Source organism: Purpureocillium lilacinum (assembly GCF_023168085.1).
Source record: "Purpureocillium lilacinum CBS 284.36 DNA, scaffold_4, whole genome shotgun sequence".
Taxonomy (NCBI): Eukaryota; Fungi; Ascomycota; class Sordariomycetes; order Hypocreales; family Ophiocordycipitaceae; genus Purpureocillium; species Purpureocillium lilacinum.
Window position 1 is genome coordinate 945,118 of NW_027072114.1, and position 26,032 is coordinate 971,149.

The following is a 26,032-nucleotide window of genomic DNA, read 5'->3' on the forward strand; positions in this document are numbered from 1 at the left end:
TCAAAGTAAAACGTTTCTCAATTAGCAAGGCAGGCTTCAGTCACGGCGCTAATGTTACACGTCGACCCAACGGCAAGTAGATTTTATGCCGGCACGTCCCTCGCGCCGTCCACCCATCAACACCAAGCCCGAACAGCAGCAAACCTTCATGGTAGCAAAGCAGCGTAAAAAACCATCAATGTCCGGCCTCCATATTGTACAAACGCAAAGCAAGCCCAGGCGCCGCAAAATGGCACACGGGCCTGCGACATCAATGTGCTTTCCCCGTGACTCGTCACACGTCGTGGCTATTTATGACTCGGCCTCCGAGTTTGTGCGCCTCACGCGCTCGCGCAGGTCGCGGTTCTCCATCTCCAGCCCGCCCAGTCGCTGGCGCGCGGCCTGCCGATCCTGGTTGCGGCCCTCGCGCTCCATCTTGAGCTTGTACTCCATGTCCCGCAGGCGGAACAGCCAGCGGTTGTCGTTGTTGGCGCCGCCGCCGCCGCCCGAGTCGGCGTCCCCGGCGAGCGCCACGTCCATGGCCCCGTACGCGGCAGACGTCGCCGGGCGCGGGATGCCGCTCGTCGCGCCGGAGCGGCCGGAGCCGGCAGACCTACTGCTCCTCTCCTGGCGGGACGACCTGCTCCTGTCGCGGTCTCCGGGCCCGCGGGGCACGGCCGGCGACGGCGAGCCGCCTCCGGCGTAGGCGAGGGTGCCGTCGGCGGCGGTGTTGGCCTGGGACGCGCGGCTGCGCACGTCCTGGGCGGTCCTGAGGGTGGCATTCTCGACCTTGAGCTGGCGGTAGGCGTCCTCGAGGCGCTGCATGCGGCCGTGCGCGTCGTGGGAGCCGAGCGAGCCCGAGGCTATCGAGTTTCGCACCATCGTCTCCAGGCGGTCGAGCTTCTTGACGCGGACCTCGAGGTTGTTCTCCAGGGCCTGGTACTCGCGCTGCAGGTCGCGCTCCACGGCCTTGATCTTGGTCTGGAGGGACCCCACCATGCCCTCGATGGCCTTGATGGCGGCGAGCAGGTTCTTGGAGAAGCCGGGCAGGCGGCTGGCGATGACCTCGACCGAGGGCACGACCTGGCGGTCGACGAGGGCGTTGTTGTTGAGCCACTCGCGGCCGCACAGGGCGCTCAGCCGCTGCCAGAGCGTCAGCAGCAGCTCGTTGCGCTCCTGCAGCTGCTCGCGCGCCGTCTGCTCCAGCTGCGCGAGCCGTCGGCGGTCCTGGCCGCGGGTGCTCTCCAGCTCGGCGATCCGGACGTCCTGCGTGCTGGCCGTCTGGGAGAGGTGGCTGTGCGTCTTTTGGAACGTGTCAAACTGCGACTTGGTGTTGCGGTGGGCGACGCGCTCCTTGTCCAGCAGCTCGGCGACCTTGCGGCTCTCGAGCGCGTGGGACTCGAGCAGGGCGTCGCGCTGCTTGATGATGCGGTCCTTTTCGTTGACCGACGCCTTGGTGCTGTCGAGCTCGCGGATCGTGTTCTCGAGCTCGCGCTGCATCTTGGCAATCGACTTGTCCCTGTTAGTAGTGCCTCTCAGCTTGTCGACGAACAGGCGGAACCATACCTTGAGGAGAGACGAGCGGGTGCCGTTGAGGTCGCCCAGCGCCTCCCTCAGATTGTTCTCCAGCTCAATCAGCCTCTCCTTCCACTCGGTGGCCTCGACCTCGCGCGACGACAGGCTCTTGCGCAGCCGCCTCACCTCGTCCTTGGCCGTCGACGCCTCGCGGTTCAGCTCGTTGACGAACTGCTGCACCTCCTCCTTTTCGCGGTTGGCCACCATCTCGCGCTGGACGCGCTCCTGCTGCAGGCGGCCGTCGAGCTCCTTGGCCCGGTCCCGCTCGTCGCGCAGGCCCTGCTCGGCGTTGGCGAGCGCCGCCTCGAGGTCCCCGATGCGGATCTTGTCCGCCTCCTGCTCCTCGCGCAGGAAGGCGATCTCGCCCTGCGACGACTCCTGCTGCACCGAGAGGCGCTGGTTCTTGTCGTTGGCCTCGATGAGCTTCTGCTCCAGCTCCTCGAGCTCCTTGTTGGACGACTCCAGCTCCTCCTCGAGCTGCGCGACGCGGCGCATCTTGTCGTCCTGGTCGTCCTCGAGGCCGATGAGGGCCTCGCTCATCTTTCGCATCTCTTCCTGCAAGGCGTCGAAATTCTCGGTCCGGTCCCTCAGGTCGGCCTGCAGGCGCTCGACGTCCTCGTTGCGCTGGTCGGCCTCGGACTCGAGCGCGTCGATCTCGTCCTGCGCCTCCCGGCGAAGCGCCTCGAACTCGGCTTCCATGTCGCCCTGCTCTCGGAGGGCTTCGTCCCGCTCGGCCTGGATCGCCACCAGGTCGTTCATGGCGTTCTCGAGGTCCTCCTGCAGCGTCAGCGCCGTCTCCTCGACCTGGCGCTTGTCCTCGACGGCGGCCTCAAAGTCTTGCATGCACGCCTCGAGCTCGCGCTGCAGCTCCTGGTTCTGCAGCTTGGCCTCGCTGAGCTTGTCGCGGACCTCGGCGAGCTTGTTCTCGAGCTCCTCTCGCTCGGCCTCGTCTTCGGCAAAGGTCTGGCGGGTCCTGGCGCTCCCTCGCGAGCTTGGTCGCTCGTGGCCCCCGCCGGCTCGCGACGCCGATCGCTCGAGGATGCTGTCGACCGTCGACGCCGCCACGCCGCCGCCGCCGCTGCCGCCGCCGCCGGTCCGCCGCTGGGCCATCTTGAGCTCTTCAATCTCGCTGTACAGGCGGTCTTTTTCGCGGTTCCTCGACACCAGCATCGACGTCTGGGCGCCAACCTCGCGGCGCAGCTCGGCGTTTTCGTGACGCAGCTGCTCGCTCTCCCGCCTGAGCTCCTCGACGAGGGTCGTGGCCGCGCTAAAGTTTGCGTTGGATTCCTCGACGTCGCCGGACAGGCCGGACGTGGGGCGCGTGGGCGACGCGTTCGGGTCCCTGTGCTTCTTGGTGATGTTGTAGATGTTGGTCGTGTGGTGCATGGTGCCCTGTCCGGCGGACAGCTCGCGCCGGAGCCGAAACACCTCGTCGCGCAGCTTGCCGTTGTCCTCGTCGGCCTGCTCCCTGCGCGCCGTCTCCTGCTCCAGCAGGTCCTTCCAGACGTCGGCTTCCTCTTGCCGCCCGAGGCTCTCTCCCGGGCGGTCGCCCATGGACTTGACGAATTCCGCCAGCTTGCGCTTCTCGTTTTCGCGGTGCACGCCCTCGTTGCGCAGCCGCTCAATCTCCGCGGCGTATTCTTCCACGCGCTCGCGCAGGTAGAGCAGCTCCACCTCCCGCTCCTGGGCCTCCTCCTCGTCTATCCGCGGCGTGTGGTCCGTCGAGTCCGTGCCGCTGCGGGCCGTGCTCGGGCGGTTGTCCTCCTCCCTGGCCTGCCGCTCCAGCTCCTTGACCCTCTTCCTGAGCATCTTGTTGTCGCGCTGGAGGACGGCGTAGCTGGTCTTGAGGCTGACGTTTTCGGAAATCATCTCCTTGATGCCCTCCTCGGAGAGCTTGTCGAGCCGGTCGCTCAAGAACATGACCTTGAGCTTCAGGTCAAAGTTCTCCTTGGACAGGCGCTCGATGGTGCTGCTCTGCTCCTTGAGCGTCAGGTTCTTGCCCGACCGCCCGACGGTCCCGGTGCTCGCCGTCAAGGCCGACGGGCGCCGCGGCGTCTGGAGCCCGTTCTTAAACCTGTACTCCTTGGCCAGAGACTCCGGCACGTGCACGTTCCTGACGTGCTGCGCGATGACGGTATCGGTCGGCGCGGCGTTGAGATTCTCCCTGGACGGCTTCGGCGTGCTCATCAAGTCGGGGTGGCGCGTCTGCGGTGGGCTGTCGATTTCGGCCAGGGGCTCGAGCTGGTGGCCCGGCGCGTCGTAGTCGTCGGTGCCGACGCCCGAGGCGACGCTGCCGAAGCTGATGGATCGAGGAAGCCCGACACTCGGACCGCGGGGCATGCCCGAGGCGGGCACCGCGCCGCCAGAGTGCAAGGCGTAGTCGAGGCCGTGCCCGACGGTCGCGTCGCTGCCGTCGTGGGAGTCTGGGTTGGTCACAAAGGACGACGTCGAGGAGCGCTGGCTGCCGAAGCGGCTGCGGAGGTACTTGGGCCGCTTGCTCACGCGTAACGAGTTGCCCGGCGTGCTGCCCGCGTCCAGCTTTCCGGAGACGGACTGCGACAGCGAGGAGGCGGCGTCGTCGGCCGAGAGGAAGGGGTTGTCGCGGTCGCTCGTGGTGGTGCTGTCGTCCTCGGCCACGGCGGAGGCCTGGGGGTTCGTGGCCATGCTGACGGCGCGAGAGATGGTGCGCGCGGCTGCCGCGGCGGTCGGCGACGAGTCGAGGGTCTCGAGGTTGGACGTGGTGTTGCTCGCGGCCGTGGCGTCGTCGTCGCCCTGCTGCTGCGGGAGAGGACGAGCCGCAGCCTTGTCGGGCGAGTCAAAGAGAAACGAGTTGTCGACGCCGCCCTCACCGCCATTCGTCGAGCCCGTGGCGATGGGGGACAGCGTGGGGAGGAAGCTCGACTCGACGTCTTGGAGGTGCCGGCGGACGGCCTCCTCGGTCATGGTCTCGTCGGGGGCGCGCGTCTGGTCGATGGCCGTGGTTTCTATGAAGCTGCTCTCGGCACGGGTCGCGCCGGGCGACGCCGCGCTCTGGGATCCCGGGCCGGCGTTTGACGGCAGCGGGTGGAGGAGCGAGTCGTCGTGATTCGTCGTCGTAGGGTCGGGCGCGTCTGCATGGGCACCGGCGCCGTCGCGCGGCTGGGTGCCCGCCGTCGCAGGCTCGTCCGGCACGCGCATGGCCGTCGAGGGCCGTGACTGGGGATCGAGGCTCGGCTGGTGGCTGCTGTGCGTCTCATCGTCGGCCATGGCGCATCTTGAGGTGAATGGCCCGCCTGGCACCGTAACGGAGTCAACAGATGGCGCCGAGAGGACAGAGGCGCGCGGTTCGGGTTCGTGGTCGGCGGGTGAGGTGGGCAGCGACGTGGCGATGGGAGTGGTGCGCTGGAGCTGCGCGTGGTGTGAAGCAGCTGTCTGTCTGTCTTGGGTTGCGCGGTGGCCCAGCAGCGGGTGGATGTTGTTGTTGAAACGGGTCGAAACATGCACTGGAACAGAGAGGCAGGGGGGCGGGCAGGCGGGCAGGCGGGCAGTGATGCGCACGATTGAAAGGAGCGTGGGCTCGTCTTTTGTGGGCTGAGGAAGTCGGCCAGCTGCCCCGTGGCGGCGGCGCGATGCGGCTCCCGAGGTCCTGTGGAGTTGGGGAGGTTCCAGTGGTGGAGGCTCCTTCTCACAGCTGGTGCCCGCCTGGCATCAGGTCAGCTCCGCCGTGTGGCTCCATCCCAAGTCCATAGGTGCCCGCCCGAGGTGTCGCGCCCAGGGGCGCCAGGGGCGTCAGCAGGTAGGTACCTACCTAGGTCCACATCATGACGGGAGGTGGATCTGGACCTGGACCTGGACCTGGTGCAGGCCCGGGGTGGCAGGCACCCCAGCCCCAACCTGCCCGGAGGCCCGGGGGAGTTTCAGCGGTCGGGTGGGCGCCCTCCCCCCCCCCCCCCCCCCCGGCGGGTTGCCCGGGCAGCGTGGCGCCGCATGCGAGTGCACCTCGGAGGGGAGGCTCAGGCCCCAGCCCAGCGGGCACCTCAGGTCCTCAGACGCGTGAGAGTGCCGAAACGCGCACTGGGGCAGAGCCCAGGTGCCGTGCCTTGGCGTGCAAGTCGATGTTGGTGATTGCGCGTGTTTGGCCATCAGCGGCTAGGTTGTTGGAATGCGTTTGCCCGGTAGTTGAGCTTCAGCTCGACGATGGAGAGCCAAACACTGCGCATGCGATTTCGGCTCTCTACGCTGCTTTGCCCATGTCCCAACGCCAAAGAAGAATCGGCTCGGAAATGATGTGACTTGAGAACGTTGCAGCCCTCCTCATCGCCCGCTTTCCCTGACCGCTACGCAGCGGGTGCTCGGTCATGTCAAGCCTCGCCATGACACTGCCCCTCTCGGTTCTTCTCGCGGCCACGGAGATGTCGCCAGGGCCTTTTCGGGTCATCTGGATCCACCATACGAAACGTCTACCCTTGGCGGCGACCCTCATGACAGGGACTTGCACAGGCGGGCTCTTGGTAGTCGTCGTGATATTGGGAGCTCGCGGGAAGATGTTTTCCGCTTGAACGAAGAAAGGACTTTCGGACCAAACGCGAAGATAGCGTGCGATAAGCTCCGCCCCTTTCCCCGACCAAAGTACTGGGAATACATGTACCTGGACCTCGGGGTATCGTGTCTCTTTCACCTCAGATCAGTGAGAGACACGCCTCCCCCAAGCGTAGACCCGGGTCAGTGTAAGATAGTTTACTGCTCCAACCATGGGCTGCTGAGGCTTTGCAATAATGTAGGTTTATCTTCTATTCACCCTTTCCTGTTTCCTAGCCGCCGATACTGACAAGCACGAAGACCAAGACGCCCTTGAAGTTTAAGCACTGGGGGCCTATTACAGACGGCTGGGAACGACTTATGCGGGATAAGGATGGAAAGTGTTCTAAATTCGGGGCTGGCCAGATTTTTTACAAAGACGAGTTCAGCGTCAGCTGGCAGTTTATTACCGGAAGCTATGAAGAACGCCGCGTCTGTGTTCCTTTGACGAAATTGGCGCATCATGCTCTGCCCAAAGACAACTAGGGAACGATGTACGGCGCATCCAGAAACACATTGAGCATAGGTCGTCAAGTCTTGCACGCTGGTCTGCAGCTTTTGCGCGCGTGAATCAAGTCGTTGAGACTTGTGCTCCATCACAAATACATGTACGAGCTTGCGCCTACGTCTCAACGCGGCCTATACGTCTCCGGTCCGATCGTCACTCTTCTCTCATAGTGCCCTTCTGTCCTTGGGGGTCAACTTATTGCTACGAATGCGCACTGGCGGTACGTCGGTGTGATGATCTGTGGATATACGGCCGTTGGGCTTATCATCACAATCGTGTTCTACGCCCCGCCTCGGCGTTCCAATTCCGTGACGTTGAGTACGGGGGACATGGTTCGGCGCATCGACTACGTCGGCGGGATCTTGGAGGATACATGGTACGATACTACTTTGCAAAACCGCAACAGCCGTAGGAGCGGTGCTGACTTGGTGCAGTATCCCTGGAACAGTGCCCACGCACTCGTTCCGTTGATCCTCGGCGTCTCGATCCTCGCCATGTTCGTCTCTTGGGAGGCGTGGGGAACGAAATACCCAATGTTTCCAAAGGACCTTGGTCGGGCGCCACGGACCTTAGTCCTCGTCCTCGTCATCAGCCTCATCTCCGGTGCCAACTTCTTCTCGGTGCTCATGCTGTGGCCCACTCAAGCCTACAACGTATATGGCCATGATCCCGTGGCAGTGGGACTCCGTGGCCTCCCGTTTGGCCTTGGGGTGATGACAGGCTGCGTCATCACGTTGACTCTTTTGACCTACTTTCGGGGAGCCAACACCAGAATCATCCTTCTCATCGCATCCTGCGTCATGACTGCAGGATGCGGCAGCATGGCCGCCCTCAGCACGGCCAACGAATCGGTCGTCTACGCAATCTTGGTCATCGCCGGCCTCGGCGTTGGCGGCATGGTCATACCCGTGAGCGTCATAACCACCATCATCTGCCGGGACGAGGTGATTGCGACGATAACTGCTCTTTCTCTATCCATCCGAGTTGTTGGAGGCGCCATTGGTTACGCAATTTATTACAACGTTCTAGTGTCCAAGTTGACTCCCATGCTAATCGATCGCGTTGGGACGGCAATGGTCGTTGGTGGAGTCAAGGACCCCGAAACTATCAAGGCAGCCATTGACCTCACATCGGCTTCGTTGACACAAGCCATACTGGAGCTGCCGGGTAGCAATGGAAACGTCACCCTCTGGCAGCAGGTGGTAACTGCCGGTCAAGAGGCATATGCTGGCGCTTACCCATGGGTATAGTACTGCAGCATCGCTTTTGGCGAGGCCTCAGTTGTCGCAAGTTTCTTTGTCGAGGACATCACGCAGTTCATGGATGACCATGTAGCTGTGGTTGTTCTTCGATGCCACCAGCCGAGCTGACTCGTCTTCTTTACCGGATCGCAAATGGTATATCGAGCAACTAGTTAGACATTGAGACAATCATTTCACATGAGCCCTGCTCATCGGCCACGGCGCGGTATCGGCCGAAGCAGCCGAGCCGCACTGAGTTGCGACAAGTTCATTTGCCATTGTTGTGGGATTAGTACATGCGGAGGTCGCCAAGAACCACTCTCGTCTCCTGGAATAATCCGATTCAATACACTGCAGCTCAATTCGAATACAGCAACAAGCCACGCTGTTTCGGTAATAAAATCAAGGAAGAAAAACAAAACGAACAGCCATCAGGGTCCCCGGGGTATCATCCATATCGTTCCAGTCGTTTAAAGCAGAGGCCCGCGATGCGTTCCCGCATGTACGTCTACGCCTCGGCGCTGCCCCCATCCGTGTCCTCGTCCACCGCTCCCTGCGCCTTCATCGCGTAGCCCTCGACGAAGCCGTTGGGGTCGCACGTCCTCTCGAGGCTGATGCGGTGTGTCGCCACGAACCGCCGCACCGCCTCCTTGTCGAGCCACACGCGGTGCACCTGCTTCGCCGGCGCCGGCGTCTTCCTCTCCTCGCTCTTGGCGGCGGTAGACTCCAGTGCCTTGCCGCCGTCTGCGTCGCCGTCCTCGTTTTCGTTCCGCGCCTCGGGCTCCTTCTTCTCGACCTTGCCGGGTCCGATGCCGGCGTCCTCGACGACGCCCATGTCGCGCAGAACCGAGAGGCAGTCTTCGGGTGAGATCCACGTGCCCTGGCTGACATCTTCGACGTCCACGAGCGTCTCCTGACCGGCGGCGTCCCGCGGGCCCAAGTCGAGGCTCAGCAGCCACCGGGCAATCTCGCCGGACCAGAACCGCCGATACCCCTTTCTGCCCAGGTCGGAGATGGGCTTCTCGGGTCCGCCCAGGATACCCTCGCGTCGTGATATCTCGTACGATGCCCCCATCAGAAGCGCGCCCAGGCCCTTGCGCTGCCAAGGCGGAAACACCAAGATGCACGCCAGGTTGTTGTTGTCCCAGGACATCTTCTCCTTCGAAAAGAACCCCGTCACCTGCGGCGGTAGTCTGGGAGCAGGCTCCGCGCCGGGCGCTGTCGGCTTCACGGGGGGCGTGTACACCAACAGGAAATAGTTGAAGCCTGTGACGTCGAAAAAGACTGACTTGTTGTCGAGGAAGAGCTTGGCAAACAGCGACAGGTTCTGGCAAAAGAGCTGCAATAGGTTAGTGCTCAACTGCGGAAGCCATGCCGGGATGGTCTGGACTTACCCCGTCCTTTTCGCCGTCGACCTCCCATATGCTCCATTCTCCCTCGTCTTGCACAATTTCTTCGACATAACGCGGGGGCCCCTCACCACGCCTTCGCTTGGGGCCCGGGGCCTTGCCGTCGTAGGCAACAAGGACCCTTCGTCTGCCCTTGGGATGGGCGTAAATCTTTTCACCAGGTACGTGTCCCTGTCGCTCGCACAGGCGAACATGTCCCCTCCACGCCACCAGCTCCCGCGCATACTTGAAGCAGCTGGGGCAGACGTATAGCCTCTCTAGCATTGGCTGCTGGTCCTTGTCCTTCTTGGACGACGCCTTGCCGCCCTGGTCCTTGCCGCCGTCCTTGCTGCCGCCCTTGGAGGCATTGCCGGACGTGTCCCCGAGCACCTCCTTGCCGTAGTAGCTGGGGTACCAGGTCCGAAAGCAGAGGTTCCCCAACACGACCTTATCGATGTTGCGGTCCGTCCTCGGAGGGCCGCGGTCGGAGACGGGCAGCGTCGGAGGCTTGGGGGGCGGGACGGGCGTCACGACGGGCGGCGGAGGCCTGTCGAGGCGGGGCGGGTGCGCCGAAGGGCCGTGAGGACGGACGAGGGACGATTGCAGGCGGCCGGGCTGATGCGGCTGTGGCACGTGGTATGTGATTTCGGGTGCCACGAGGTCGGACGGCCGGATGTTTTCCTTGATGGCGGTGCTGGCAATCATGTTGTCTCGCGTGGCGGCCGGAGCGAGCGTGCGTGTCGGCGGCGGTGGCATCGGAGTTTTCGAAGCTGCAGAGGTCGTGCCGGCGGGGCTCGCAGCAGAGCTCGTGGCAGGGCCGTGGCCGACGGCGGCGACTGCTGGAAATGGCACGGGCACCGGGGTTTCGTGTGTTGATGATGGCTTGTCAATTGGCTGCTGCTGGACGCGTCCGCGGTCGTTGCGTCTTGTTGCAGCTGCCCTGCGCTGGACGGCCGGCGGTGTTGGGATCGGGACAGGTGTTTCGTGGGCGGCGGGAGGCATTGGTGGTTGCGGTGGTTGCGGTGTTGGTGGTGCATGTGGTCCCCGCGGTCCCTGTGGCAGTGGTGCTGTGGCCGCCGCCGCGCCCCCTGGAGCCCCTGGAGCAGACGCCCCCGCGGCCGCCGTCCTCGCCGCCCTGGCACCGCGGGCGGGCGCTGCGGCGCTCGGGGGCAGCGGGGGTAGGACGGGCGTTTGACGCGTCGCACGACGCGTTGCGGCCGGCTGGGGGTCGACTCCAGGCGCAGGCGCTGGATCCGTTGCTCGTTTGCGCTTCGGCGCCATGGCTCCCGCGGCGCGGGCGACAAAAGGGGGCGAGCGAGAAGAGCCCGCCGTCCTCAGGTTGCTTTTGCCGTCGCGGGCGTCCCTCCCACGGGCGCTGGACTGGGCCGCCGGAGCTGTGGATAAGCTCTCGCCGAGGACATGCCACCTGCTGCTGCCGCTGCTGCGCTGTTGGTGCTGGATCCGTCGCGGAGGCCGTGGCGCATGCGCGCGAGCTGCCGGGGGTGTCGTTGTTGAATGATGCTCGCGGAGAGGCGACGGCTATTCTGCTGTTGTTGCCGGAGAGCGATTTACCTGCCTTGAATCATCTCGGCAGGAACGCGCCTGTACATGGGCAGGCACGAGGTGGCCGGTCACGTGCGTGGTGTTGACTTTGGCCGCGACGAAGTCTAAAGCCCGGCGCCGCATCACGACAGAGGCCAATCCATCCAACAATGCATCGCTTTCTTTGCTGGCGGTTCTAACCGGTTCACCCACCGCAGCTGCTCGCCATGCCTCCATCACATAAAGAGACGCGCCGCCTACGGAGAATCCGTCGTCTGCATCCCCATGTTCAGTATGTGCTCGCCAATCTGGAAGCCCTTGGAGGTTGACAGGTCGACCAGAATCCGCCGTATCCACGGCGACACCAGAGGCACGCGGCGCAGGTGTCCGTAGGCCACGCGCAGCGGAAACAGCAGCACCAGCGTCCCCTGGCTGTCCCGGCTGTGCTGCATAAAGTAGTCGACGGTGCGGCAAATCTCGAGCGCGTTGGACACGTTGGTCCCTTGGCCGGGGAGCAGCAGCGCGTTCGAGCTGGGCCCCTGGTACAGGCAGCCTCCCCCCGACGAGGCCATCAGCAGCTCCGACAGGCCCGTGTCGTCGGACAGCCCGTAGAGCATGAGCCGGATGGTGTTGAAGTACACCACGTCAATGGCCCGCTCCATGTCGTCAAAGTCGAGGACCGTGTCGAAGAGCGGGCGCCCGTGCTCGTCCAGCGAGACCGACGTCGCCATGTTGACCAGCTTCTCCCGGCTTGCCCTCGGATAGGCGGCCTCCCACTGCCACCGGTACTCGCCCAGTCTGCGGATGGCGTCCAGCACCCGGTCCTGCAGCGCTTCCATTGCCGCCTCGACGTCGTTGACTTTGGCCGCGCGGCCAGCGAGCATGTCCCTCTCGGCCATGAGCCCCGGGATCTCGCAAAGGACGTCTATGATTTTGGAACCTATCGGCCGCTCCGTCTCCTGCAACGCCCAGGGGATCGTCTGCCACTCGGGCTCTCCTAGAAAGCATCGCTTTCGCTGTGCTATGTGACCAATCGCCTGTGTGGACGCGCAGCGTCAGCCGCCAGCCGGGGGCACCGTTTCCATGCTTAGGACTTCTTACCATGTAGGACCTGTTGAACGAAAGAATTGTATTCGCCGATGGGTTTTGAAAGGCATGCGGCCCGAGCGCATGTGTCTGTGGGGTGTTAGCCTCACACACTCACTCGCCCGCGCATGCGGATCGCCGGCCGCATGTAACTTACAAGAGCCGAGACGCCACGGCTATGCTCCAACCAGTTGGACGAGCCGCAGTTGGACACCATCTCGTACATGCCAAGGAAGATGGTGCTCCACAGGTTCACGTATGCCCTCGACAGTCCCGCACCGCGGTCAAGCAGCACGAGATCCTCCCTGAGGCTCCGCAAGGCCCGGCCATATAAAGCGGCCGAGTGGTCCAGCATGCCCTGGACTCTGTGTATGCGACCGAAGAAGGCCTCGGCGAGGCTCAGGCCCGCAATGTACGCAACCGACTTGCCGTTGCTGGCAGTGAGTACCCCTGCCAGTGTCGGGGCATCAGTGCCCTTGGAGAACTGGTGTCCCACAGCTGCGAGCTTGGTGATGAGGTGGGAAATTACAATGTCATCCTTGAACCCGTCCAGCTTCAGCATGGGTTTGACGTATCCAACGCTGCTGGACGGTCTGGTGATGATCGCAAACGAGGTCTCGCTGTCGCTGGCCGACCCAGACGAGCCCGTGTCAGGCGAGAGCTTCCTGTTCCGCGGGCCCTGGGGTGGAGGCGCCACACCCACGCCCTTGTTCACAAAGATGAGTGGCTGGTCGTAGCCCAGGCAGTGATGGTATCCCTTTTCGCACCGCTCACATGTCGGGCGGCGCTCGTCTATGCCAGGACGTCAGACACATACTCTGTAGACAACAATGGCGGCATCCATACCGCACTTGACCTTGCGCTTTCGGCACGTCAGGCAGCCCTTGCTGCGACGGCCGCGGGCATCTCCCGGCCCGCTCGAGAAGAATGAAAAGGTGGCCATGGCGCGGGGCTTGGCTTTCACGTTTGCAGGCTGAATGGGTGTCGTCAGGGATGCCCGTTGCGCGAGAGGCTTGTTGAGAGAGCTGGTCCGGGTAAGCAAGGTTCGGGGCCTCTTCCCAAGGGAGCCAGCCAGCGCGAGGTGCGAGTATATCATCTCCCCTTTGGGGGCCGCCGACGCTCGCCATGGCCACTCTGCCCTCTGACGAGCATCGTTAGTTGACGTCGGTAATAAGCCGCCCGGCAGTGCGGGACCCGAGACGGCTAGGCCATCTAGAGTCTCACCTCGCACCGGATGTCCCAAACGGGAATCGCACGGCGACGGGGCCATTCCTTCGGCAGTGGGGAGCCTCGTTTTTAGATCTGAGGGACTGCCGACGATCGTCGCGCCGCCGCCGCACCGCGTGGCTGCCAGCCCTGCCAGCAGCCTGACGGGGCCCATTATCCCATCCGTTTTTCTCATAGTCCGAGGACATGCTCCCTAGGGTACGGCGCCTTGGACTCAGTTCTGATGGCTTCTTTCCTGATTCGGAGACTTTGCGCGAGCCTGACCGAAACAGTGATGGATCTCGCTGTGGTTCAAATACGGCGCCCAGGGACGGGGATCACGGGATTGTCAGGTACGCAAGCTCGACACGGGCACTCGCATGTTATAAAGACGGCAACATGGCCAAGGAAATTTAAAATGTCTGGAAAACTTCTACCGATGAAGAGAGCGAGACTCGAGGAGCTTGAGAGCTGCAGTACAGGCCTCTCACGACAACCAGAGACCACAATGGCTTACACCAAACCATATCCACATCGGCAAGACGCCGAATCGTTCGATGCCCGCCTCATTATGGCGAATCCCTACCACCGAGCTCGGCAGTATGAGCACCAAAGGAAGGCTTTTGGGCTTCCTTGTGCGCCTGATGAGAACGGCGTCGAGGCAGACAGTTTCGGCCGTGACCAGATGCCTACTCCCCAAGCGCATCAAGTCCGATATCAGTCATGTTTTGATGGCGCAGCCGGCTATTCGCACGCTGAAGCAGACGGCGCTGCTGTATGCAAGACCGCACCATATCGTCAGGGGATCCGCGAGGTTCCCGTGCAGGCACTCACAGACGACGTTCTTCCGCCCGCGTACTCTGAGTCCACTGCCTCACACGAATCCCTATACGCATTTCCGCATCCCTCGAATGCGCCACGCCCCTCTCCATCTTTACCAGGAGTAGCATCGCCATCGCCATCTTCTCCGCCCCGACTCTCCAAGCTCATCGCCATCCCCGCCACCGACGCCACCCCTGGCTCACCCTTTCTGCGCGCCTACCCTCCCGCCCTCTCACCATTCGCCCTCCCACCCGCCCCCTTCCTCGCATTCATCGACGCTCTCAACCGCGCGTCCGTCGCCTCGCCCCCCGTGCAGGCCCTCCGCCTCGCCGGCAACGTCGTCGGCATGGTGCCCCTGCACACGGCGCAGGTTGTTGGCGGGGCCGTCAACGCGGCCGCCACGGTAGCCACCATCGCCGTGAGCAAGGCCCGTGTCGCGGCGCTGCTGCGCGGCGCCAACAGCGACGTGTTTGGGCCGCGCGGGCTGAGGGTCGGGGTCGTCGGGTTTCGCGACGTGGCGCTCCTGGCGGGTATGCCGTTTGTGGACGCGCGGGGGGAGATTGATAAGGATGCGGTGGTGCTGCGGCCGTTTGGGGCGGATGATGAGAGCCAGGGGGGCGACCACGGGAGCACTCCGGGGATCACAGACGACGATATCCGGACGCAGTCGGTGCAGCAGCGTCGTCTACGCGCCCTGCAGCCGTGGCTCTCACCCCTCGACATCGACGACCATCCCGCCCCCTCCTCCACACCATCACCCACCACCACCACCTCCTCCTCCTCCTCCTCCAGCAACCCGCTCAGCAAGATGCACGCCGCAGCAAGCGACCGCCAGCGCCGCAAGGAAGAAGCCAAGCTGCTCTCGTCACGGCGCAAGGCGCACGACAAGTGGACCAGCGAGCAGGCCAAGCTGGCGAGGGAGCACGCGCGCGAGACGCAGAAGCTGGACCGCGAGGAGGGCAGGGCCCGCGGGAGGGACAGCGAGGCGGACCTGCGGCGGGTGCAGCGCAGGAGGGAGAAAGTGGAGAGGGAGTACGAGCGCGACTTGGAGAGGGCGGAGAGGGGGAGGGGGAGGCGTGATGGGGAGGAAAAGGGGTTGCGGAAGTTGTGCTTTTTGGTGGTGACGCATGCGGATGGCACGGCTGGGCGGTAGATGGACACGGCACTCTGAGTTTTCAGTATGAGCTATCTTGCGGTAGAACTATAGAGACAGGGGCAACTCAAGCTTTGCTTTGAGCGTACTTAAACGAGCTCGAGAACGAGTGACTGAGTGAAAGCAGCGGACACGCACACGATCAACAGAAGCAAGCCATCACTACTACGCAGCAATGCCGTCTCGCAGCACGCGCACAGGGCCCTGCGCGTTGCCGACCCTCTGGAGGGTGTCGTCCCCCTCCTCCCACTGCTTGACGAGCGTGACGAGCCCCCTGCGCGCCATGCCGGCGTCGCGATTGCGGTACACGCTGTCGATTTTGCGCACGTCCTCCCTGTCGCTGACGAGCCAGCGCTTCTCCTCGGCGAGGAAGCGCAGGTACGTCATGCCCGCGTCCGTGTGCGCGTCGGCGAAGCGCGCCGCCACGTTGGCCTCGAGCCGCGCGCGCAGCAGCTTCTCGGCCTCGATGTCGGCGCGGGGCGGGGCGTCCGGGTGCGGCAGCGGGGTGTCGCGCGAGGGGACAAAGGACGCGGCGGGGGGCCGGCGCAGGATGGACGAGGCGGCGTAGTAGAGCAGCGACGAGGACTCGCACTCGGCGATGGCGGCGGACAGCTCGACGAGGGCGGCGTGCGAGACGGGGCAGTGGCCGAGGCTAAAGTACTCGAGCTGGCCGTGCGTGAGCATCGCCTTGATGGCGGGCACGGCCGCGTCGTCGATGTAGTTGTACGCCTGGGCCAGGTCCTCGGTCGCAAACGCCTGGCCGAGGTCGAGGGTGCGGATGCCGGCGCGGGGGGACGTCACGGCGCGGCAGAGCGCCGCGGCACCTTGGGTGCTGACCCCGACTGACTGTAAGAGCAGGCGTGTCAGATGCGGTGCCGCGGGCAGTGCCGCCGCGAGGGCCTCGGCGCCTGCGTCCCCGAGCGGGTTGCACGACATGTAGAGCGAGGCGAGGGCGCAGTGCGGGCTGGCGAGGAAGCTGGCGATGGCGCGCGCCCCGTCGGCGGAGATGCCGTTGCCGTTCATGTAGAGGTTGCGCAGGGGCAGCTTGTGGCCCCCGGGCGCCGAGTGCGCGGCCAGGCGGGTGAAGAGGTGCGCCGCGCCGGCGTCGCCTAGCTCCGTCTGGTCCAGGTCCAGGGTGCGCAGGTTGGGCGTCTGCGTGATGAGGCGGAAGAGGTCGTCGGCGGCGAGCCGGCCCAGCGGGTTGCGCTTCAGCCACACGTTGGTGATGGCCGGGGACTCGACCATGGCGTCGACGAGGCCCGTGAAGCTGGCGCCATCGATGCAGTTGCCCGCGAGGTACCACGTCTCCATGCGCTCCGGCAGCTCGTCGATGAAAGCAGCAATGGCCTGCGCGCCCGACGGGCCGATGATGTTGTTCCCGAGCAGGAAGTGCCGCACAAAGGCGTTGTCGCGGAGGCTGTCCATGAGCCGCCAGATGTGGTCCGGTCCCACGACCATTTTGCACAGGTCCATCCGCCCGTCCTCGTACACGACGCCCCTCTCGAACTCGGCGCCCTGGACGCCGTAGTACGGCTCACCCCTGCCGCCGTCGAGCTCCATCCCGCCGTTGCGCTCGCCGTTGACGAGCACGTGCGTGCCCTGGTTGCGCAGGTGTGCGAAGAACGGCGCGAGGTGCTTCTCGTGTGCGACTTTAACGGGCATCGGCACCGCGGGGACGCCGGCGCGGGAGACGGGCGTCCTCTCCTCGTCCCAGGGCCCCTGGTTCACGATGCGGCTCGACCACACGGGGGTCTGCACGCCGGGCCCCGCGCCGCCCGACAAGCCCGCGGCGCTGCGGCCGTTGCGCTTCGTGGCGCGCAAGAGGTCGAACTTGCGCTGGAGGACGGCCCAGCCGCGGACGCGCACGCGGTCGGCCTCGTACCGGATGATGGCCGTGAGGGAGCCGTCGTGGACGGGGTACAGCAGCGGCGCGATGAGCTGCGCGAGGGCGGCGCGCGGGGACCGGCGGCGGGGGAGGCCGTGCAGCTCGTCGTCGACGCGGTGGGCGGCGAGCGGCAGCGCGAGGATCTCGTCGGCGGTCAGGGGCTGCGAGGGGTTGAAGCCCGGGAGGTTGCTGTGGAGGGCCGCGAGAGCACGGCGGGTGAGGGCTGCGAGGCGGATGGCCTCGTCCTGCAGTTGGCCGTCGTCATTTGACGGCGGTGATGTGTTTGACGACATGTCGCGAGGGTTCAGAGCCGGCGGAGATGGTGTGTCTTTGTGGTCGACCTGGGCTTGGGTCGCTCCCGCCATGTTGATTTCTTGATAGCTGTCTGATCTCTGTCAGTCACAACTGCAACGGTCGTCAGTTTAAGAGCCCTTTATACATCCCACCGGTACTGTACACCGCACATCAGTCACAACTTACAAGGCTCCCCAGCTGAGCATCCAGGCACACGAGCTCAAGCCATCGGCCTCCAGCCCCGCGCCCCATCCGGATCGGCACTCGCACATGAGCCGCAGCCGCATGCACGATGCAAGATGGACATGCTGTAGGGCAAAGGGCGCGGGCGTCGTGGCCAGCCGCCTTGGCGCCCGCTGTCGTCCGGCACGGCCCAGCCTGGAGATCCCTGCGCGGGCTGTGACTCAAGTCGAGGGGCCCTGCAGCATCGCGATGTGTTTTGGTTTGATGCGATGTGGTCTTGGGGGCCGGGTTGTGGAGTGGTGGAAGTGCACCGAATGTCGGAGTGGAGGGGCGCCAGCGCAGGGACAGATCGAAGGGCGCCCACGACACTTGACAGACGGGCTGACTCACTCTTCAACCAACGTCGGCCAGCCTCAGAGCTGTCGCCGCCACGGTCCACGGATGCTGCCACGGGGCCAGAGCACGGCTGCCGTGAGCGCTTTGCTGGCTCTTGACGACATGGAGGCGGACATTGTCCCGTAATGTCAACACAACATATTTGAGCCGCCGAGTCCAAAGCATCACATCGCAAACATCACTTCGCAAACGTCACTTCGCAGCCACCAACCGCCCATGGATGAAAACCACGTGCATTTCTCGCATATCCTCACCCTCAGTATCTAATACACAACGGCACGCCCGCCATTACGCCGCCGCCGCCAGCCGTGCCACCTCCGCCGACGACCTCTATAGCGCCCTGCCCCGTCCCCCCTCCCGTAGCCCGGCCGCCCGCAAAACGTCGCTAGCGACGGAGAGAGTGATGAGCCGCGCATCCAGTCGAAAACGATCCTGACCCTCGCACCGGTGGCAATATGCCGACATGTATACACAAGTCTGCCCCCGAAAGAAGCGTCCAATGTTGCTGTCGATGTGGTAATGTCGTCGTAGCGGGATACTAACACAAACAAGTCCTTACATGCCCTCGAAGTCACCCCCGAGGTCGTCCTCGTCCAGGTCGCCCTCCTGGATCTCCTTGGCCATTTCACGCTCGCGCTCGCGCGCCTCTTGCGCATTCTTGAGCTCGAGGCGATGCTGGTTCATGGGGAAACGCATAGCCTAGGCACACTAGTTAGCACATGTCGGGGGGGGGGGGGGGGGGGAAGCGACAGCTCTGCATCGTCATACCTTGACGCTCTCGTCGTGCAGCGCGAGACACGCGCGGATGCGGTCGTGAAAGGCCTCGCCGGGTTCTCTTGTGGCGTACACGTCGCCCACCTCCTTGCTCTTCATGAAGCCCCGCTCCCTGTCCAGCGTGGCCTCGATCACGCCATCTCTAATGGCCTTGGCCACAATGTACTCGGCCGACTCCTCGCTGCCGAGATGCAGGCGGATGCAAATGTCCCGCAGCGAGATGCGCGAGTAGGACAGGGACATCATGCGGATGCCCGTCTTGATGACGTTCTGCCGCAGGCGCAGGATGAGCGAGTAGGTGCCGTCCCGTCGGAACGTGTCGGCGTGGTCGGCAATCGTCGTCTCAAAGTCCTCCAGGTTGCCCACGCGGACGGCCTGCACCAGCAAAAAGTACGGGTGCAGCGCGTCCTCCAGCGACGGCAGGCGGAACGTGGCGCGGTCGGGGATGTCGCCCATCAGCAGCTCGACGACCATGAGGAGCTTGGTCGCCGTCTGCGAGAAGCCCACGGCGCAGCTGCTCGACGGGGCCTTGCGGGTGGCCGCCGTGAGGTGCTCGTGCGCCTCGGTATATCGCAGCTGGATCGCCCGGATCCGCCCCAGGTAGTATAGGAATCGCGCCACCTGGTTGTTGACGGCGTTCTCGGGGAACTGGGTGTGGGAGACGAGCAGGTCGGCCTGGCTGATGTGCGACGTCAAGAGGTAGTTTCGGAGGAGCAGGACAATGACCGAGGCCTGCGTGTCAATGTCCTTGCGCAGGACGGCGGTCCGCAGGGCCGCGAGCAGCGTCGGCCGGAGCGCGACGATGGGCGACTCGGGAGACGGCGGCAGCGGCGCAATGTGCTCGCAAAAGAGGGAGTAGTAAAAGTACACCTTGGCAGAGAGGGAGTCGAGCGTTCGGCGGTTGAGGGCCTGGATGCGCTCCGACAGGTACTGCGAGAACTCGGCGCCCTTGCTGTAGGCCTTGCTGTCGAACAGGTACACCTGGATCAGGATGCCGAGGAAGATGTCAATTTCGGGGATGATGTCCTTGGCCTCCTTCTTGGCGCCGTTCTTTGCGGGCTTGTTGTCGCTGTCCACCTCCATCTCGGGACCCGCCTGGCGGCCCAGCGGCATGCTCTCGCGCCCAATGGCGACCAAGAGGTTCTTGGCGATGTTGCCGGACGTGACGGTGGCGGGGAAGGTGTCGACAATGGCCTGGCCGATGATGTCGGGCGTCAACCGCTTGCGGATGACGGAGATGGATCGCAGGGCTCGCAGCGAAAACCTGGCGTCGAAGAGGGCAACGGCGCGGTCTAGTAAGGCAAAGTTGCTCTTGATGTCTGCAGAATGGAGGAATTGAGTGTCAGCGTCATCCGCACTCGGCTCGCACGGCCTGCCGCGCAGCCGTGGGACAATGGTGGATGGCGCGGGCGACGTCGCTTACCTGTGACAGTCTGCACCACCGGGTCGACCTTGACCTCGCCGCCGTCGGCAGCGTCGCCCTCGGTCATGGACACGTCGCCGTCGCCGTCTTGGGACTTGTGCGGCTGCTTCGAGGCCTTGGAGGGCGGGACGACGACGGTCATCTCGTCGTCGGCGTCCTTGGCGCCCTTCTTGCCCTTGTTCTTTGCGTCCTTCATCTCGACATCGGTGTTCCTAACGCCGTTCTCGACGGGCTCGTTGCCGTTGCTCTGGGGCGTTTTGCCGGGCATGGCGGCCTGAAGGATGTGCGGGTCGACGGAGGAGGAGTGACGGGGATGCGTTGATGATGAGGGCGGTTGCGGGTGATGGGGATGACAGAAGAGGCTTCCGTGGCGATCCGGTCCGATCGCGCGTGCGGCCGCGTGCTGGCGCTGCTGCTGCTGGTGCGTCTGCGTGGCCCGCTCGCTCCAGGGGCAGCCCGCTCGGCAGGATGGGGACGGCGGGTGCCGGGTGCAGGAAACGCGAGGAGACGGCGGCCGTGGAGGTGCGAGGGAGGCGTGCGATGGGTGGTCCTGCCGCGAGTGCTGGACGTCTGGTGGTGGTGGTGGTGGTGATGCTGATGCTGATGTCGGGTGGACGCCTTGGAGGAAGAGGTGCAGGGAAGGTTCGAGCTCAGATTGAGAACCGGAAGCACCTTGGCGTCGCGGAGCACGGGCCAGCTGGGACGCTGCACGGGCGAGGTACCTTGCGCGTGGCGGCGGGTCGCACGTGCCGCGGTGTACCTGCCACGTACCGCGTCCCAACGGAGCGCCGGGAGGCGACCTGGGCGGCGACGCGGGCTCAGCCAGTGGCCAGCAACAGCAGCTGAGCGACCTGAGGGTGGGCCCACGACAGAGTGACGTTGTCGACCCTGTTGCCTGCGGCCGCCGCCTGAAGCGCCCGAGGAGGCACGGCCAGCAGCAGCACATTCGCAGCGACAGAGGCCCGCTGTTTGGGCTCGAGGCCGTGACGAGGGGCGCTTATCAGCACCACGCAGCAGCGCCGTTAGTAAGGCAGGCTCTCACATGCAGCGATGAGCCAGTGCCTCAGGTCGTCGCCGCCAGGTAACAAATCGTGGGCCCCAGCCGTTGGCCAAACTTTGGGTCCGCAACTGTAGGTAGTGCTGCGCGCGAGGGCAGCAACGTCGTCTCGTCTCGGGGCCGCATCCGTCGTCGGCGTCGTCGTCACTCACCCGTCCCTCGCGTATACACATCTTCACCGGCTGCCGGCGGGCATCGGCCGCGCTTTATTATCGTCCAGACGCCCAATCCCGCCGCGACAAGTCGAGCGGTGCGGTGAGTCCCGTCGCCAATCGCCAGCGCCCCGGCCGCCCATCAGGCATCGTCAGGTGCGCAGCACCACGCGCGCCACTACCGCCTTCGTCACGAGATGCCCGCGTGCCTGGCTTTGGGCACCTCATGCAGGCCACAGACACAAGCCGCAATCAATGCGCATCTGGACGCCGCTAGCCTCGGTACAGCATCTCACCTACGCATCTACAAGGCATGTTGTTGGTGCAGCGCTGCCGCTCTCGATACTTTTGCCAGCCAACGTGCAAAACAACGTCTCCCAGGGTGACCAGTCAAAGGCACGCACGCTTCTCGACATCTCAAAATCAACGTCGGCTTCGTAGACTCCCTAGTGACTCGCCTCTGCCAATCTAGAACAGCCTCAACGCCGTCCCACCCGTTGTCGTAGAACCTCAAAACGAGTTGGGCTCTCAAGTCCCGCTCCAAACGCCAGTCTCCGACTTGTCATCGGGTCATGTTCTGCATGGCAAACCGTCCCGAAGCCATCCGTCAACGCCGCCCCCAAAAACACAATCGCATGGCCAGATCCTGCTTTAGAGCTCTCCCTTGCCCGGCATCACCTTAGCCGCCTGCACGGCGCTCATCTTTGCAATCCAGCCCGGCGACGGCTGCACCTTGCGCACCGTGCGAAGCTCATCCGAAGAGTAGCCCGGGACACGGATGTTGTACGTGCGCTCCAGGATCAGCTGGATGTCGCGAATCTCCAGCACCTTGGAGCCGCGCTCTTTGGCGTTGCGGCAGGCCGAGTGGAGCACGTTGTCCACGAACGAGTCGGCCATGTTGAGGATGTTCTGTTGCGAGGACATGTCAGTAACCGTCTGGAATCACCTGGGGAAGAGGAGCGCGTTATACCTCTTCAACATCGGGAGACAAGAGGTTGCCCTCTTGGCCCTCGCCCGTTCCCCCGCAAACCTGTCGGACCAGCTCGTCGAGCTTCTTCTTGCTGAGGACGTGATCGCCTTCGGCGTCGTGGTTGTAGGCCGGGACGCGAGCCACGGGCGGCTGGTTCATCACGCCGCCGAGCGTGCCCGTTCCCTGCGACATGGTAGGTCGCCCCGCGCTGACTCCGCCTCCCAGGGTCACGCCCTGGGGAACGGCCGTGGCCTTCTCGGGGAGCTGCTTGGGGATCGGCATCTTGGCTTGGATGCCTGCTTGTTGCGTTGGGTGTGCGTGGGGGTGGCCTTGTTGCTGCACGGCGCTGGCATTCATAGGTCCAGTCCCGGAGGTCGGCGTGCCGACTCCAGGCTGCTGCTGCTGCTGCTGGCCTTGAACAGGCGCGCTGCCCGGAGTGCCTCCGGCGGCTCTCTGGTTTGCGAGCGACATGGCGGCAGAGTGACTGAGCGCTCGCGTCGGCCCGGCGGCCGTGACTGGTGTCGACGACTGCGGCGTCTGAACTCGCGTAGCTCCTTGCGGCTGCGACCCGGGCGTTTGCGCCTGCGCCTGTGCCTGTGCCTGCGCTTGCGCCTGCGCAGCCATCGTCGACGCCAGGGCAGTGTTCACGGGAGGCGGGTGCGCCTGCTCCGTCTTCTGTGCCTGCGGTTGACCTTGCTGCTGCTGCTGCTGGGCAGGCTGGGCAGCATTTGGGGGCGCGGGCCGGGGCTGGCCCTGCGCCTGCGGTGGCGCGGGAGCTCCGTTGGCTGGGGAGGCTCGGTTTGCGGCATTCATCTGTTGTTGATTCTTCGCTGCCTCGAGCGCGGCATTCGCGGGCGTCCCAGCGGCTCCTTGGTGCGGCGGCTGGGGCCTGTTTGGGGCTGCACCTGTCGGCGTAGCCTGGGCGGCGACCCCTTGTTGTCCGGCAGGAACCGCGGCAGCTCCCGCAGCACCGCTCTGGCCTCCTTGGGCATTGGCCTGGAGAGCCTCTTGAGATTTCCTGAAGCTGTCCACCCACTTGAGTGCATCCGTATAGAGCTTGGCCTGCTGCTCCTTGCGCTGCTGCAGCTGCCGGACCTCCTCCTCCTTCAGAGGGTTGTTCGAGGCGGCTCTGTCCTTGATATGCTTCTCGATTTGGCCCATTTTGGTTTTACCGCTCTCCATGGTCCACAGCGCTCGTCCGTATCTCTCCTTCATTTCCTCCGTCCACTTGGCTATGTCTGCCGGCGACTTCCCTGCCAAGCTTGGCGGCGTTCGGATGTTTAGCTTATTCATGTGTTGCAAAATGTGGTCGGGAAACTTTAATCGCTGCGCGGGGACCGGGGCGGCATTCGCAGGGGCAGCTGCAGCCTGCGCCGGGGTGGGAGCCGCGGCCGCGGTGCCTCCGCTCTGGCCAGCGTTGGCATTCGCCGCCGCAGACTGATCCTGTTTCACTTGCTGCTGCTGCTGGGCTTGGGACTGCGCCTGGGCCTGGGCCTGAGCCTGTGCTTGTGCCTGTTGCTGTTGGGCTGGCTGTACCTGTGGCGGCTGGGGACGCGGCTGCTGCTGCTGCTGTTGTGGCTGCTGCGGCGCCGACGGCGGCCGGACAGGTGTTTGGCCCGGTTGCTGCTGCTGCTGGCCCGGCTGGGCGATGTGTTGCTGCTGCTGGTGCTGCTGAGCCTGGCGACGCTGCTGGATCTTCGATATCAGCATCCGGGAGAACTCGATGATCTTCATCCTGGCGGCGTTCTGGTCGGCGCTCCCGGCCGGGGAGCTGTTGGCCTTGTTCCACAGCCCCCTCAGGCCTTGCTCGTATTTGTTCTTCTCGTCCTCGCTCAGCATGGGCAGATTCCTGATCTGCTGCGGTTGATACATCGCGGGCCGCTGCGGCTGTTGCTGCTGCTGCTGTGGTGGAGCCGCGCCAGGCTGGCCTTGCGGCTGGCCTTGCTGGCCCTGGGCGGGATTCATGATGGGCGGTTGACGAATCCGCAGGTGAATGGACGCAAAGGTTAAGGATGGCCGGCAGGCAATTGCAGCTGGATAGCGACGGCCGTAGACGAGCACTAGACTGGCTAGCACCCGTATAAGAGGATGTCGACGCGACCAAGGGGGGTATACAGGGTGCGCTGGGTTGTCGCGCAACGGTTTGCTGAGCCGAGGGTCGCGTGAGATGGAGTCGTCGACGTCGTTGATTGCGCCGTCGACGGGGGAGGGTTGTTGTGCATGGGCCTGGAGTCGCGGCACAGGACCCGGAAAATCTACGGCCCCTGGCAGGCAGCCAAAAGGTCTGATGACTAACAGAGAAACGTCAAGGTAGACCAGCATCAATTCTGCCTACCCTATAACGCGGATTCCTCCAATCTGGTGACAACCCAGCTTGGAAGAAGCGAGCATGCTGACGTTGTTTGTCATCTCAGGAACATCTGTGTGATGTTACGCTGGTGGGCTCTCTTTATTGTGGCTCGATGTGAGTCAAAATGCTCAATTGGGCCGTATGAAAATGGGGACTGCTCGACGACTGCATGTTGTTGACATTGAGCAGATTAACACGTTGGTGAAGGTGTTTTTGACACGACTCTCCCCTGCTGATTCAAGACAGGAAAGCAATAAATACCAATGTGAGCTGTAAATGCTAGCATTGCTGGCCTGATGCTCACTTTGTACCTCAGTCGTCCTTGTCCCAACTTCTAGAAACTAAATCGAAACTGGAGCTGCTGCGGAACACATGACACATATTGCTGCACGGCATTTGTCGGCGTGGGCCACGTTGGATGTGCATCTGCTTCCAGGGGTATCGAGGAAGCCGTCAAGCGTGTATGGCCCTGGTTCGCGTTCACCCTGTGTCCTCAGCACCGTCATAATACTGCACCAGCACATGTAGACCGGCGAGCCCAGGGCAAGGCGAAAGTAGAAGAACCTCATAAGAATAGGCGCAGCGTACAAGGTAGTACGCAGCTCACCAGCCATTTGTGCCTGATCGACGAGGAACGTTGCGTCTCTACTTGTTCCGCGGCCCAAGCCGCTTGGTATTGCTGGACAACAGTGAACCATCCCACCAGTACGCGCACATGGCAGACGGCAATCCTTGTCTGCGCATATACCAGGGGGATGCCCGCCCACCTTCCTCTTCGAGGTTACGTTTCACATCACAATGAAGTGCCTGGTACGGAAGAGACTTCAGGCAGAGCATGGCTGACTTGACAACAGCGCAGACAAGGACCTCGAATGCAGCTTTAGCTACCGGCCGACTTGGTCACAAATGCAGTGCAGGGCTGAGTCTCTTTATAACGGGCTGAGTTGAGCTCTGACTGGCAGTCTCTGGGAAGCCTTGGCTCATGCCGCACGAGGGGCGGACGTGCAGGGCACTGGGGACTCTGGGAGCGACGTTGATGAGAGGCCGTCTGCGACTCTGCGCGGCATGCCATCCGGGGCAGCTCGACGCGCGCGATTTGAGCCCAGCCAAAACATGGCATCGAAAAATTTTCCGGTCGCAGATTGCGGATGACTCTTTTGCCAGGATGCGTTATTACTGGAGGGCGAGACGGGCTTTCTAATGAGCGGGTTGGGGGGGCACTGCATGGAAAAGGGTCCAGAGGGCCTCGTGGGCCGGAGCGTTGATGCCCAACATGAAGGGATGGAGCAGACGCCCTGCGGGGAGTACGTAGGTGAACCGGGAAGCGAGTGTCGGGGCGAGCCAGGGCGGTTCTTTTCCTACCAGCTCGGTCGGCTTCTCCCTGCCTGAATGCGCACGGCGCGCCGTCGCGATGGGCGGCTCGCCCGCAGTTGCAGCTGGAGGAATGGTGGTGGTGGTGGTGGTGGTGGTGGTGCACTGGGGGGGGGGGCT

The 26,032-nt window shown here is 63.9% G+C and overlaps 8 protein-coding genes across 8 annotated transcripts; 2 read left to right on the forward strand and 6 right to left on the reverse strand.

Moving 5' to 3' along the window:
- Positions 1 to 291: 291 nt before the first annotated feature.
- On the reverse strand, positions 292 to 4,800 carry PLICBS_005500 (anucleate primary sterigmata protein B; the record flags this gene model as incomplete). The annotated part of the gene is made up of 1 exon (XM_018319179.2): positions 292 to 4,800. The coding sequence occupies one exon, from the start codon at positions 4,798 to 4,800 to the stop codon at positions 292 to 294; it is 4,509 nt and encodes a 1,502-aa protein (XP_018181653.2).
- A 2,313-nt stretch (positions 4,801 to 7,113) lies between these two features.
- Positions 7,114 to 7,869, forward strand: PLICBS_005501 (uncharacterized protein; the record flags this gene model as incomplete). Its single annotated transcript, XM_018319180.2, has 1 exon — positions 7,114 to 7,869. The coding sequence occupies one exon, from the start codon at positions 7,114 to 7,116 to the stop codon at positions 7,867 to 7,869; it is 756 nt and encodes a 251-aa protein (XP_018181654.2).
- A 499-nt stretch (positions 7,870 to 8,368) lies between these two features.
- On the reverse strand, positions 8,369 to 10,250 carry PLICBS_005502 (uncharacterized protein; the record flags this gene model as incomplete). The annotated part of the gene is made up of 2 exons (XM_065600738.1): positions 8,369 to 9,199; positions 9,255 to 10,250. 2 exons carry the CDS (start codon positions 10,248 to 10,250, stop codon positions 8,369 to 8,371), a joined length of 1,827 nt encoding a protein of 608 aa, XP_065456810.1.
- Positions 10,251 to 11,047: 797 nt separating this feature from the next.
- PLICBS_005503 (uncharacterized protein) lies at positions 11,048 to 12,819 on the reverse strand (the record flags this gene model as incomplete). The annotated part of the gene is made up of 4 exons (XM_065600739.1): positions 11,048 to 11,827; positions 11,892 to 11,966; positions 12,034 to 12,668; positions 12,723 to 12,819. 4 exons carry the CDS (start codon positions 12,817 to 12,819, stop codon positions 11,048 to 11,050), a joined length of 1,587 nt encoding a protein of 528 aa, XP_065456811.1.
- Positions 12,820 to 13,590: 771 nt separating this feature from the next.
- On the forward strand, positions 13,591 to 15,057 carry PLICBS_005504 (uncharacterized protein; the record flags this gene model as incomplete). The annotated part of the gene is made up of 1 exon (XM_065600740.1): positions 13,591 to 15,057. The coding sequence occupies one exon, from the start codon at positions 13,591 to 13,593 to the stop codon at positions 15,055 to 15,057; it is 1,467 nt and encodes a 488-aa protein (XP_065456812.1).
- Positions 15,058 to 15,222: 165 nt separating this feature from the next.
- PLICBS_005505 (uncharacterized protein) lies at positions 15,223 to 17,307 on the reverse strand (the record flags this gene model as incomplete). The annotated part of the gene is made up of 1 exon (XM_018319181.2): positions 15,223 to 17,307. One exon carries the CDS (start codon positions 17,305 to 17,307, stop codon positions 15,223 to 15,225), a length of 2,085 nt encoding a protein of 694 aa, XP_018181655.2.
- A 1,063-nt stretch (positions 17,308 to 18,370) lies between these two features.
- Positions 18,371 to 20,280, reverse strand: PLICBS_005506 (26S proteasome non-ATPase regulatory subunit; the record flags this gene model as incomplete). The annotated part of the gene is made up of 3 exons (XM_018319182.2): positions 18,371 to 18,514; positions 18,584 to 19,908; positions 20,013 to 20,280. The coding sequence occupies 3 exons, from the start codon at positions 20,278 to 20,280 to the stop codon at positions 18,371 to 18,373; spliced, it is 1,737 nt and encodes a 578-aa protein (XP_018181656.1).
- Positions 20,281 to 21,872: 1,592 nt separating this feature from the next.
- On the reverse strand, positions 21,873 to 24,156 carry PLICBS_005507 (transcription initiation factor TFIID subunit 12; the record flags this gene model as incomplete). The annotated part of the gene is made up of 2 exons (XM_018319183.2): positions 21,873 to 22,130; positions 22,192 to 24,156. 2 exons carry the CDS (start codon positions 24,154 to 24,156, stop codon positions 21,873 to 21,875), a joined length of 2,223 nt encoding a protein of 740 aa, XP_018181657.2.
- Positions 24,157 to 26,032: the final 1,876 nt, after the last annotated feature.